At 40.3% G+C, this 15221-nt stretch overlaps 1 protein-coding gene across 1 annotated transcript in view; it reads right to left on the bottom strand.

Annotated features, from left to right (window-relative positions):
• LOC141075050 (nicotinamide N-methyltransferase-like) overlaps positions 1–9605 on the bottom strand; it is a 56762-nt gene extending 47157 nt beyond the window's left edge. The window contains exon 1 of the mRNA XM_073562398.1: positions 9422–9605. Coding sequence (XP_073418499.1) covers positions 9422–9560 — 139 coding nt within the window. The 5' untranslated portion in view covers positions 9561–9605. The remainder of the gene's footprint in view (positions 1–9421) is intronic.
• Positions 9606–15221: the final 5616 nt, after the last annotated feature.

Raw genomic sequence — 15221 nt, 5'->3', positions numbered from 1 at the left:
TCCCCTTGCTACTATATGGCTGCCTCTTCAGCTAAATAACTGTGGCTGTGGCTGAAGCATCTAGAGGTGCCCCTGCCTCTGGCTTTCTAGCTGAGTCTGGTCATTCTTCACTAGATTCAGGGACCAGTACCCCACTGCAACTGGGTCCCTGGATTGTTCCTGGATACGGGATTCACGGGTGGCTTCCGCACTTCCCGTGCCACAAGGACCCCTTCTGCCTTCCAGGAGCTTCCTTCAATCTGTTTCTTTCTCTGCAGCTCCTTCTAACAGGGAGCTGCCTCACAATAGGTCTCTCCACCTTCCTTCCTCCCTCTGAACTGTTCTTCCTGCTCTCTAAGTTTCTCCTACCTTCTCCACCCACTTCCCCAACACCCTTTACTACCCAGACTGGGATGAGACCAACTTCCCTTAGGGTACGTCCACGGTGCCCTGCTGCAATAGTCTGTGTTGGGAGCAGGTGTTCGAGTCCTGGGTGGTGCTCCCTCCTTACCTGAGAGTGGGGTACCACACCTCTGGATGAGATGCAGTACCTCTGTGGTGACTGAACCCTCAGGGGCACTACAGTTATATGCAATAAGATGTGTACCTTATATCAGCTGTGCCCATACATTATTACATTATTGTATACCAGAAAATGCCTGTGTTACAAAAGCTCCACACACATCTTAAAACCCCTTCAAGACCGCCAATATGTATATATACAGACCTGATATAAGAGAATATCATCCCCATAAAGGTGACAATCCAGCAGCTTTTAGCTGTCCACTATATCTGACAACTTGCTGTATCACAAATGATCGGTGTTGGCACCGTCCATATCTGTTTAACCCCTTAGTTGCTGCTGTCAAAAGTGACTACATCAAATAAATGGTTAATAGATTGTGGGGGCATGCACTTTATTCTAATTGATACACCGAGATCATGATTGTATGGTCCTGATGTTTGCCATAGCAGTTCATGGCCAAATCGCGGCCTTAGAGTCTTCCAGCTATAGCGGTCAGTTCAGAAGTCAGCGACATTTAGGTGGTAAACAAATACTTTTTCATTCCAGCTATACCACTTTGCACTAATTCCTGAAAATCACCTGAAGGGTTAATAAACGACCTTACAGCAGTTTTCAATATGTCAGGGGGTGCTGTTTTTATAATGGTATCACGTTTGGGGTTTTCCAATATAAAGCACCCCTAAAATCACTTCAAACCTGGATAGGTCCCTCAAAAAAATAAAGTTTGTAAATTTCCTTGAAAAAATGAAAAATTACTGCTACATTTTTAAACCTCCTAAAAGGCTAACAAAATAAATGACAGTTTTAAAAATGGTTCTGATGTAAAGCAGGCATGAGGAAAATGTTATTTATTAATGTTTTTCTGTAGTATGGCTATCTGGATTAAAGGGATAATCATTCAAAGTTTGAAAACTGCAATTTTTTTTTACATTTTTGTCAAGTTTCTGATATTTTTATAAATAAACACAAAACACATCAATCTAAATTTACTATTACCTTAAATTATAATGTGCTACGAAAAACAGTATCAAAATCACTGGGATTTGTTGAAGCATTCCAGAGTTATGACCACATAAAGTGACATTGGTCAGAATTTAAAAAATTGGCCCGGTCACGAAGGGGTTATTAATATGTCAGGAGAAGCCAAGGTTATACCTCAATAATCCATATCACTATTTGCAATAAGTTATATTACTGATACCAGCTGAATATATATGTATATATATATATATATATATATATATATATATACAGTTGTGGCCAAAAGTATTGACACCCCTGCAGCTCTGTCAGATAATATTCAGTTTCTTCCTGAAAATGATTGCAAACACAAATTTTTGGGTATTATTATCTTCATTTAATTTTTCTTAAATGAAAAAACACAGAAAGAATTGTCCTAAAGCCAAATTGGATATAATTCCACACCAAACATAAAAAAGAGGGTGGACAAGTATTGGCACTGTTCGAAAAATCATGTGATGCTTCTCTAATTTGTGTAATTAACAGCACCTGTAACTTACCTATAACACCTAACAGGGGTTGGAAAAAACTAAATCACACTTGCAGCCAGTTGACATGGATTAAAGTTGACTCAACCTCTGTCCCGTGTCCTGGTGTGTACCACCTTGAGCATGGAGAAAAGAAAGAAGATCAAAGAACTGTCTGAGGACTTGAGAAACCAAATTGTGAGGAAGCATGAGTAATCTCAAGGCTACAAGTCCATCTCCAAAGACCTGAATGTTCCTGTGTCTACCGTGCGCAGTGTCATCAAGAAGTTTAAAGCCCAATGCACTGTGGCTAACCTCCCTAGATGTGGACAGAAAAGAAAAATTGGCAAGAGATTTCAACGCAAGATTGTGCGGATGTTGGATAAAGAACCTCGACTAACATCCAAACAAGTTCAAGCTGCCCTGCAGTCCGAGGGTACAACAGTGTCAACCCATACTATCCGTCGGAGTCTGAATGAAAAGGGACTGTATGGTAGGAGACCCAGGAAGACTCCACTTCTTACCCCGAGACATAAAAAAGCCAGGCTGGAGTTTGCCAAAACTTACCTGAAAAAGCCTAAAACGTTTTGGAAGAATGTTCTCTGGTCAGATGAGACAAAAGTAGAGCTTTTTGGGCAAAGGCATCAACATAGAGTTTACAGGAGAAAAAAAGAGGCATTCAAAGAAAAGAACATGGTCCCTACAGTCAAACATGGTGGAGGTTCCCTGGTGTTTTGGGGTTGCTTTGCTGCCTCTGGCACTGGACTGCTTGACCATGTGCATGGCATTATGAAGTCTGAAGACTACCAACATATTTTGCAGCATATTGTAGGGCCCAGTGTGAGAAAGCTGGGTCACCCTCAGAGGTCATGGGTCTTCCAGCAGGACAATGACCCAAAACACATTTCAAAAAGCACTAGAAAATGGTTTGAGAGAAAGCACTGGAGACTTCTAAGGTGGCCAGCAATGAGTCCAGACCTGAATCCCATAGAACACCTGTGGAGAGATCTAAAAATGGCAGTTTGGAGATGGCACCCTTCAAATATCAGGGACCTGGAGCAGTTTGCCAAAGAAGAATGGTCTAAAATTCCAGCAGAGCATTGTAAGAAACTCATTGATGGTTAACGGAAGCGGTTGGTCACAGTTATTTTGGCTAAAGGTTGTGCAACCAAGTATTAGGCTGAGGGTGCCAATACTTTTTTCTGAAGCAAAATGACAGATAGAATCTCCAGCGCTGGACTTCAGTTAAAAATTCATCATTTATTATAAATTCTTAAAATCGGACAGAAAAAAATATGAATAAGGACATACAGGCAGATGGGGTCTCAGGTGGTCTCCAACCAACGCGTTTCGACCTAAAAGGTCTTACTCATGGTTCACACTAGACCAATACTGACGACTACAAGTAATACAAAAACTAGTAAATCACAGGTGTTGGACAAAAGAATTAATGAAAATAGGGAGTATCCCTACCAGTTAACTCTTGCAAAACATTCAGCCTAATGTGGAGCTGAAATATACATTAACCTTTTTACCATTAGTAAATGAAATAATATAAACAAAGATTTGTCGGAAAAACAGAAAAAAATGGAAAAAATAAGAACTGATTAAAAAAATGTCATAAGAATATAATGAATGGCAGGAAAAAAAAAAAAAAAAACCCACAGCCTTCATTGATTGATATAATATTAATAACCAAAGTAACGATCACAAAAATTATCGGAATAACCAGAGTTAAATAAAACTAAATAAATATACATATAAAGAAGAAAATATCAATCTAATTGCAATATTAAATCGAGTCGTTTGTTCAGACCCAATGGTACTCTTGTATTTAATTTAAAAATCCAAAAGGATTCGCGATTTAATAATTTTCTCCTGAAATCACCTCCCCTAGTAGATCTATAGACTTTCTCTGTTGCTATAATTTTGAGACTATCAGTTTTACCTCCATGAACAGTTTTACAATGATAAGAAACTGCTGAAATATTATAATTGCTACTAGTAGCTTCTGACAAGTGTTTCCTAATTCTCTTTTTAAGAGGTCCTATTGTACAGCCTACATATTGTAGGTTACAAAAAACGCATTCAATAACATATATTACTCCTTCTGAATTACAATTTATGTGAGACTGAATAGGGTATGATATGCCAGTAACACTAGAAGTGAATCTGCTGGTTTTAACCACATAATTGCAGACTTTACAGGGATGATGTCCACATTTGGAAAAGCCTTTATATGACAACCAAGTATTATTTTTAGTTCTACTATTGCTAATAAACAGACTGGGGGATAAGATATCGCTCAAAGCAGGAGCTTTCCTGGCTATGTATCGTATCTGGGTATTGTCCAGAATTTGACCAAGTTTATTATCATTGTGTAAAATAGGTAAATATTTTTTAACAATGTCCGTTATCTTATTGAATTGTGGACTGTACATGGTAGAGAAACTGACTATAGGACGGTCATGATTATTGCAGGAGGCCCGTGTGCGATTCCTTTTCTTATTACCGTTAATTCCAGTGTGTACAAGGCTCAAAGGAGATTCATTCAGCAGGGTGTGTCTAGGCTGAATGGCTGAATGTTTTGCAAGAGTTAACTGGTAGGGATACTCCCTATTTTCATTAATTCTTTTGTCCAACACCTGTGATTTACTAGTTTTTGTATTACTTGTAGTCGTCAGTATTGGTCTAGTGTGAACCATGAGTAAGACCTTTTAGGTCGAAACGCGTTGGTTGGAGACCACCTGAGACCCCATCTGCCTGTATGTCCTTATTCATATTTTTTTCTGTCCGATTTTAAGAATTTATAATAAATGATGAATTTTTAACTGAAGTCCAGCGCTGGAGATTCTATCTTTCATTTTGCTTCAGTCAACGCCCCTGATCAAGGTGACTCCATGCGCAGGAGGATTATGGATCGCAATCGAGACTGGTGAGCTGACCTCTCCTCATTTTCCCTATCCTTCTACAACTATATGCATGATCAAGTCTTGCTCCCTTACTCTCTAATTGTTGTGGACGTTTATAAATATTAATTCTATGGACATGGATTTGGACAGAAATAGGGAGCATATTTTTGCAGCCATTTTTGATTCTACAGATGATGCTACTAATGTGAGCAGTGGGGTCTCTGAGGTATTGTCTTTAGAACACCTTTTTAATAAACTGGAAAATCGGAAAAATAAGGAAACCAGATTATGGTGGGACATGACCTCTCTAAAATCCTATCTGATGAAAAAACTTATCCCTAGAGGATTGAGACTGAATAAAAGACCTACTTTCATCTACTCAGACACCTTCAGATTAGAGTGGGAACAGATTCTTACACAAAGTTCTTTTAAACTAATGGAACTGATTATTAAATATGAGGAACTGGAGATGACTTGTGTTAAAGAAGAGATCACTAAGATGCAGACTTCTTTGAACAAACACAATAATGTGAAAGATTTTGACAAATTCAATTTAAGAATGGAAAAAAATCTTTCCAAACTGGAAGAATATATTGCAGATATAAAACGCAGTAAATTCACAAGAGACAAACGCGACTTTGAATTGAACCAGGTCTATTCCTGGAAGAAAAGCCGTCCCTTTCAAGAAGGCAAAAAACGATACCAGCATGGTTTTTCAGGCTTTCACGATAGAGATCGCAGGGTCAGCTTCACCAGGTCTCATGATTCAACAGCGTCTTCCAGTTCTAATATGAACACGTCAGAAGAGTTCTTGGATGCTTCTTTTAACACTAATCATTCTGAGGATATCCGTAGTGATGGAATTATTGTAAGGAGATCAAAAAACGACGGAGAAGAGCGGGGAGGAAACATAAAAAGAAACTACCACTTCAGAAACAAGAGGAGATATCAACATGCCCTGTAATTAATCTTTCAAGCTATATCCTATCAGAAGCTCATATGACTCTCCTGAGCAAAGGCCTGGGATTTAGTCCAGTCAACAAATTTGATATTTATCAGACTCTTCTAGATGTGAACAAGTTTGCCAGAAATTTAACTTTGAAATGTCATTTTGACCACCAGTCCACCTATTCAGAGATTTTGTCATTGTCTGGATCTACAAATATTCCAGAGTTAATTTTTCCCTATGGAAATTTTTCTTTCAAAGATCTTATAGGTTATTCCACTCTTAGGGACTTACAATCACATTCCTTACCAAAAAATAGGATTCTAAATGATCTCTTTAAAATGCCCAATCCAGGGTTTTATCCAGTTCAGCCAGACCTGCCATTCTAGATATATTCCAAGAACTAATAGAGAAAGATTTAGTGGAACTTGATAAAATAACAGAAATGACATATGACAATTTAACAGCACAAGAGAGAGTAGCAATGAAAGAGTTAAAAGATAATGCTGACATTTTGGTGAGACAGGCAGACAAAGGGGGTGGAGTAGTCGTGCTTAATGCTGGTCTGTATTATTCAGAAAATCTTCGCATTTTGAATGACTCTGCTACCTATTCCAAGATTTCTAGTGATCCCACGTCTAAATTCCAGCGTGATCTGTCAAAATTATTAAGTGATGGTTTAGTCACAGGGACCATAACACAGAAAATCTATGATTATATTAATATCAAGAACCCTGTGATTCCCATTTATCATGCGTTTCCTAAAATCTATAAGGATTTGTCCCCCCCCCCTTTTAGAACTATAATTTCGGGGATAGGGTCTTTTTCAGAGAAATTGGCAGAGTGGGTTGATCATTACCTACAACCTTTGGTTATTGATCTTCCAGGATATATCAGAGATACCAAAATGTTAATCTCTGCCTTGGATGATTATCATTGGTCACCAGAATATTCATGGATTACTTGTGATGTGGTGGGCTTATACCCGTCCATACCACACAATGTGATTATCTCTAGTCTCACATTCTTTTTGGACAAATATAGCACATATGTGATAGAAATTCAATCTTTCATTGTGGATGCAGTTTCCTTTCTTCTCTCACATAATTATTTTTCATTTGATGGAATTTTTTTCTTACAAAAACAAGGAGTAAGTATGGGGGGCAAATGTTCCCCAGCTTTAGCTAATATTACGGTAGCTGTTTGGGAAGAGAAATATATCTTATGTAACAATAATCCCTTTGCACAAAATATATAATTATATGGTCGCTATATAGATGACCTGATTTTGATCTGGAAGGGAGACATCTCAGGGATTAGTGATTTCATTAGCTATATCAATATGAACGAGTTTAATCTTTCATTTACATTTATAGTGTCAGATTTATCTATTAATTATCTGGATGTGACTTTGTCTGTGAATCCTGACAACCAAAAGGTCTGCGTTTTTCCTTTCAGAAAACCCACAGATACAAATTCAATTTTACAAGCTTATTCTTGTCACCCCAAGCACGTGGTTAAAAACATTCCAGTGGGAGAATTAATTAGGTTAAAAAGAAATTGTAGTTCACCTACAACATTTGCCAAAGAATCAAACAAAACCCTTTCTAGACTTAAGGACAGAGGATATGCTAATTGGATGCTAAGGAAAGCTGATAATATTGTCAGCAGGATCGATAGACACACCCTGCTGAATGAATCTCCTTTGAGCCTTGTACACACTGGAGTTACTGCTAACAAGAAAAAGAATCGCACACGGGCCTCCTGCAATAATCATGACCGTCCTATAGTCAGTTTCTCTACCATGTACAGTCCACAATTCAATAAGATAACGGACATTGTCAAAAAATATTTACCTATTTTACACAATGATAATAAACTTGGTCAAATTCTGGACAATACCCAGATACGATACATAGCCAGGAAAGCTCCTGCTTTGAGCGATATCTTATCCCCCAGTCTTTTTATCAGCAATAGGAGAACTAAAAATAATACTTGGTTGTCATATAAAGGCTTTTCCAAATGTGGACATCATCCCTGTAAAGTCTGCAACTATGTGGTTAAAACCAGCAGATTTACTTCTAGTGTTACTGGCATATCATACCCTATTCAGTCTCACATAAATTGTAATTCAGAAGGAGTAATATATGTTATTGAATGCGTTTTTTGCAACCTACAATATGTAGGCTGTACAATAGGATCTCTTAAAAAGAAAATTAGGAAACATTTGTCAGAAGCTACTAGTAGCAATTATAATATTTCAGCAGTTTCTTATCATTGTAAAACTGTTCATGGAGGTAAAACTGATAGTCTCAAAATTATAGCAATAGAGAAAGTCTATAGATCTACTAGGGGAGGTGATTTCAGGAGAAAATTATTAAATCGCGAATCCTTCTGGATTTTTAAATTAAATACAAGAGTACCATTGGGTCTGAACAAACGACTTGATTTAATATTGCAATTAGATTGATATTTTCTTCTTTATATGTATATTTATTTAGTTTTATTTAACTCTGGTTATTCCGATAATTTTTGTGATCGTTACTTTGGTTATTAATATTATATCAATCAATGAAGGCTGTGGGTTTTTTTTTTTTTTTTTCCTGCCATTCATTATATTTTTATGACATTTTTTTAATCAGTTCTTATTTTTTCCATTTTTTTCTGTTTTTCCGACAAATCTTTGTTTATATTATTTCATTTACTAATGGTAAAAAGGTTAATGTATATTTCAGCTCCACATTAGGCTGAGTGTTTGCAAGAGTTAACTGGTAGGGATACTCCCTATTTTCATTAATTCTTTTGTCCAACACCTGTGATTTACTAGTTTTTGTATTACTTGTAGTCGTCAGTATTGGTCTAGTGTGAACCATGAGTAAGACCTTTTAGGTCGAAACGCGTTGGTTGGAGACCACCTGAGACCCCATCTGCCTGTATGTCCTTATTCATATTTTTTTCTGTCCGATTTTAAGAATTTATAATAAATGATGAATTTTTAACTGAAGTCCAGCGCTGGAGATTCTATCTTTCATTTTGCTTCAGTCAACACCCCTGATCAAGGTGACTCCGTGCGCAGGAGGATTATGGATCGCAATCGAGACTGGTGAGCTGACCTTCCCTCATTTTCCCTATCCTTCTACAACAATACTTTTTTCTGGCCCATTTTTGGAGTTTTGTGTGAAATGATCAATGTTTTGCTTCATTCTCTTTTGTGTTTTTAATTTAAGACAAATTAAATGAAGATAATAATACCAAAGAATTTGTGTTTGCAATCATTTTCAGGAAGAAGCTGAGTATTATCTGATAGAATTGCAGGGGTGTCAATAATTTTGGTCACAACTGTATATATATATATATATATACACACACAGTATATATATATATATATATATATATATATATATATAGTATATATGTATAAACACAGATATATGTGTGTATTTATGTGATATGGTTCATACTGCTATACATAGGGCAATATATCACCTATACCAGTTGTCCAAATATAATTGTAGACTATTAGATGCCCATGGTATACTGGCATGGTCAATATCACAACAGGTGCACTTGCCTGGTCCAAATGTCTCAAAGCACTTTCTTAGGCGAAATGTTAGAATGTCGTCTCTTCCAGAACCCAGACTACAAAAGGAGGCCAGATACGATTTGGGGTTAAAGCTGGACTGATAAATTTCTCCTCCTGTAAAATCCATCTTGTATCACAAGACTGATGTTGTCTGCAGTCAGTTATAAAATAAGGAACAAACATAACCCTGACCTAAGCTGGAGCTTCAAATATTAATGGTTAACGTGGTTCTCTGTTATACATTAGTGTATTTAGTAACTGTAACCTAAAAACATCAGGATTAGTCATTATCCAAGTGACCGGCCATGAACTACAAATCATTGTAACTCCTTGTCCTATGATATGTGCTGGCAGAGGAGTAGTATTCTTGCTCGTCCACACGTGATTATCTATCTATTATCTATCTATCATCTATCAGCTATCTTTTGTCTATCTATCCATTATCTAAAATAGTAGTGGTGTGAATTGTTTAATAGCCTAGCGGCATGGAGACGTTGAGGCTTGAAAAAGGATTGCCATATCCGAAACGTCGCCACTAGGCTATTAAACAGTTCACACCACTACTATTTTGGTGCTGCTTTTTCTATTTTTTTTTTTTCTTTTTCTCTTATCTAAGGACATAAAGGTGTCTGGAGAAGTGTGCACTGCTCTAAGTTATTTTGTGCTGTTCCTATTTTTTACACACATATATCTATTATCTAGATATCTATTTTCTATCTAGCTATCATCTATCTATTTATCTATCCATCTATTAACTATCTATTTATCTATTATCTATTGTGAGGCAGTGACGGATGTCGTATGTAAAGGTCGCTATGTGTCTCCCAGGATGCGCTCAGAAGCGTATTAGATCCGCTGGAGTGCCTTGGGGTCACAGCAGCGTGCCTGTGACTCACAAGGCAGAATAAAAGTAAGTTTGAACCTGGTTAAGTTATTTTGACCAAGGGGCTTGCTCAGGAAAACCTGGTATGGGCTTTTACTTTTGAAACGGTCTGCAGGAAGGTAGCGGCGTCCGGTCCGTTTCCTCCAGCCCAGGTGTTATAAGTGGCCTACGGCCACATATTGGAGGAAGGAAAAAAAAACCTGCGGGAAGAGTTTTGGGTGTCAGTTTTGCTCTGGAAAGGAAACAGAGCAGTTGGTCTGCAGAACACTCCCTGTGTGAGGTAACACAGGGCCAAGCGGAGCCAACGGTCTGGCACCCCTACATACATGGCAGTGCAGTCGCTCAAGGCAACCGATCACGGACTGTTTTGTGTTTTTCCCGACTGCAATCCGGAGGATACAGCATGCGGAGCACGGTGTGAGTTTTGGACATTAAACATGTTTTGTACTTGCTTGGGTCACTGCCCCATCACTGTACAGCGTGGACACCGCTGCAGTACATTATCTGTCTATTATATATTGGAAGTCAGTGGTAGCATCGTACGCAGTGAAGAGGCAGTGACCCACAAAATTCAAACACAAAAGTCTCTTTAATGTGTTATCTTCACACATAAAAGTCCAATCCACACTAGTGCATATAACTTAAGTGCATATACAGTCCCTTGTGAAAGTATTCGGCCCCCTGGAACTTTTCAACCTTTTCCCACATATCATGCTTCAAACATAAAGATAACAAATGTTAATTTTTGGTGAAGAATCAACAACAAGTGGAACACAATTGTGAAGTTGAATGAAATTAATTGGTTATTTTACATTTTTGTGGAAATTAAAAAAATGAAAAGTGGGGCGTGCAATATTATTCAGCCCCTTTACTTTCAGTGCAGCAAACTCACTCCAGAAGTTCATTGTGGATCTCTGAATGATCCAATGTTGTCCTAAATGACTAATGATGATAAATATACTCTACCTGTGTGTAATCAAGTCTCCATATAAATGCATCTGCTCTGTGATAGTCTCAGGGTTCTGTTTCAAGCACAGAGAGCATCATGAAGACCAAGGACAACAACAAGCAGGTCCGGAAAACTGTTGTAGAGAAGTTTAAAGCTGGATTTGGATACAAAATGATTTCCAAAACTTTAAACATCCCAAGGAGCACTGTGCAAGCGATCATATTGAAATGGAAGGAGAATCATACCACTGCAAATCTACCAAGACCCGGCCGTCCCTCTAAACTTTCATCTCAAACAAGGAGAAGACTGATCAGAGATGCAGCCAAGAGGCCCATGATCACTCTGGATGAACGGCAGAGATCTACAGCCGAGGTGGGACAGTCTGTCCATAGGACAACAATCAACACTGCACAAATCTGGCCTTTATGGAAGAGTGGCAAGAAGAAAGCCATTTCTCAAAGATATCCATAAAAAGTGTAGTTTAAAGTTTGCAACAAGCCACCTGGGAGACACACCAAACATGTGGAAGAAGGTGCTCTGGTCAGATGAAACCAAAATCAATCTTTTTGGCAACAATTCCAAACGATATGAAGCACAGAAAAATACAGTAAAGCAAACATAAAAGTACTCTGCTGTAAAAAAGTAACAGTAAACAGCAAGTGGTAGTAAAAACATGATATCAAAACAGGGTATTTAGTTGATACGTTTTTTGCAAAAAATGTATATTAAGCCGCTCTACCAAATGTCAAGGTATACCCACTGTCACGTCTCCGTCAGATTTGGGGCCTGCTGTTCCGGTCGCAGCCACTAGGAGGCGCCGGGCCGCCACTTCGCCGTCAGACTCGGGGACGGCTGTTCCTGCCTCGGCCACTGGAAGGCGCCGTGGTTCTATTACGTCGCCGTCAGACTCAGGGCCTATGGTCCCAGCTTTAGCCACTAGGAGGCGCCGGTCTGTCACGTCACCGTTGGATTCGAGGCCTGCTGTTCCGGTCACGGCCACTAGGAGGCGCCAGACCGCCACTTCACTGTCAGACTCGGGGACGGCTGTTCCTGCCTCGGCCACTGGGAGGCGCCGTGGTCCGCCTGTGAGTTATGGTGGTGACAGAGAAGTGGCTCCTGCGCAGGCATCTGGTGGGTGCAGGCTCCGCCCCTCTGTCAGTCATCAGGGGGTTACTGCAACTCCATCTGGCCTGGTCCTGGGGGCGGCCCTAATGACATCACCAGTCCAGGAACCTGTGAGGGATGACCTGATCCCTCAAATACCTTGGGACTGGTCTTGCAAGCCGCCGGATATATTCTTGGTTCCCCTGTGTGTTACTTAGTGATTGATTTCTGTTTGACTCTGACCCCAGCTTGGATTTCTGACCCCTCTATTGCCTGACGATTCTGTACTTCTGCTACTCTCCTGGTTTGTGACCTTGGCCTGGATATTCTGACTCTGCTACTTCCTAACGATTCTGTACCTCTGCCGCCCTCCTGGTTTTTGACTCTGACCTTGGCCTGAAATTGACTCTGCTATTGCCTGCCGTTTTTGTACTTCACTCTGACGACCGTCCTGCTCTGGCCGCTGCTCCTATTCAGACAGTACCTCCTGGGCTCTGTTGTAAATCCAGATCCCTGTATAGGGGTAAAGGGTATCAGTGTTTCTCGGGGTGTTGCCTGACTGCAGCCCAGAACCGCAGACGGACGTTACATTATATCCGGCCATAAAATTAACTGCTTCTTGTGTATATACCCAACATATACAAAAGCAGTCTCCCTGAACTTTTTTTTTTTTTTTTTTTTTTTTTTTTTCTTCTTCTGACTGAGCTGATTTTTGGCCTGAACACCTGGTGCACTGCACAGCCTGGAAGATCTCTCTCATTTTCCTGGACAACTATGCGGCAGTCTGGAGTCTTCAGGGAGAGAGCTGCACCTCAAAGATCCATGCTCCTGGCACGTCGACCTCTGGGCAACTACTCTGGCTATGGTTGCCCAGAGGTTCAGGTATTGCCCGCAGATGCGGCTAAAGTTTTATTACCCATTTCAGTTTCATGTGGTCAGAAATCGCTGTGTTTAAATGCGTATGTGGATAGTGGCTCTGAAGGAAATTTTATGGATTCCTTGACTGCTAGGAATCTGGGTGTAACACTACTAACACTTAATGCCCCTATTAAAACCACGGCTATTAATGGCACGTCCATTATTCAGGAGGGGGTTAAGTTTGTTACTGCCAAGGTTGCCATGTCTGTGGGAGCCTTACACACTGAGCTGGTGTCATTTTTTGTGATGGATAATTTAACCTCTGCAGTTATTCTGGGTATGCCATGGTTACGCCAGCACAATCCTGTCATCGACTGGCACTTGGGTGACGTTGTACGCTGGAGCCCACAGTGTCAGAAAAATTGCATATCCTTGGCAGTAAGCCAAGTTATGGTCAAAACCCCCCACATACCGTTTGCTTTCAGAGATTTTGAGGATGTCTTTTCTATTGTAGAATCTGAAAAGCTACCCCCTCACAGAGAGTATGATTGCCCTATTGATCTGATTCCGGATGCCCGTCTCCCTAAGGGAAGAATATTTAATCTCTCTGGCCCAGAGCGTCAGGCCATGAATGACTATATTGCAGATAGCCTAAGAAAAGGGTTTATCAGACCGTCCATTTCTCCAGTTGGGGCCGGGTTCTTCTTTGTGGAGAAGAAAGATGGTGGTCTCAGACCCTGCATTGATTATCGGGAGTTGAATGCAATCACTATAAAAAACCAGTATCCGCTTCCACTCATCCCTGATCTTTTTAATCAGCTAACAGGAGCCCATTGGTTTACTAAACTTGACCTCCAGGGGGCATACAATCTAGTCCGCATAAGAGACGGGGATGAGTGGAAAACGGCCTTCAATACACCCCTTGGCCATTTTGAGTACCTGGTTATGCCGTTCGGACTCAGTAACGCACCTGCCGTATTTCAGCACTTTGTTAATGATATTTTTAGAGACATTTGTGGGGTGTATGTCGTGGTGTATTTGGATGACATTCTGATTTACTCTGCTGACCCTGTGACACACTCTCAACACGTCTGTTCTGTGCTACAAAGACTACGTGAACACTCCTTGTTTGCTAAACTGGAGAAATGTGTCTTTTTTGCTGAGGAGGTACAGTTTTTAGGATACATGGTTTCAGGTAAAGGCTTCCGCATGGATCCTGCCAAGGTCCAGCCTATTAAGGCTTGGGTGCAACCAAAATCGCTGAAAGCGCTGCAGCGATTTTTGGGGTTCGCTAATTATTACCGCAAGTTTATTAGAGGTTTCTCAGAGATTGCCAAGCCACTCACGGATCTGACCCGGAAAGGGGCGGACGTGGCCAACTGGAATCCTGAGGCAATTCAGGCGTTTTCTACGTTAAAAGAGAGTTTTGTGGCCAACCCAGTTTTGGTTCAGCCGGATCTGGACCGTCCATTTATTGTGGAGGTGGATGCCTCTGAAGTCGGAGTGGGAGCAGTGCTATCACAAGGCACTACATCCCTCACTCAGCTTCGTCCATGTGCGTTTTTTTCCCGCAAATTCTCTCCCACGGAGAAAAACTATGATATTGGGAATCGGGAACTATTTGCAATTAAATGGGCCTTCGAGGAATGGCGTCACTTCCTCGAGGGCGCCAAACACAAGATCACGGTAATTACCGATCATAAGAATCTGACATACCTAGAATCAGCAAAAAGGTTAAATCCTAGACAAGCAAGGTGGGCATTGTTTTTCTCTAGGTTTAATTTTATAATCACCTTCCGCCCTGGTACAAAAAATGTGAGGGCCGATGCCCTCTCTCGCAGTTTCTGCCCCTCACAAGCCGAGGACTGTGAACCAGTTCCGATATTGGCCACTGGGATCATTGTGTCCGCAGTGTCATTGGACCTTCTGGAGGAGATCCGTAAATCCCCAGAACAAGCCCCTGACACTACGCCACCCAACAAATTGTTCGTTCC

Source organism: Dendrobates tinctorius, unplaced genomic scaffold (genome assembly GCF_039654945.1).
Source record: "Dendrobates tinctorius isolate UK_male_01 unplaced genomic scaffold, ASM3965494v1 ptg000350l, whole genome shotgun sequence".
NCBI lineage: Eukaryota > Metazoa > Chordata > Amphibia > Anura > Dendrobatidae > Dendrobates > Dendrobates tinctorius.
This window is presented reverse-complemented; position numbering and strand designations above follow the sequence as displayed.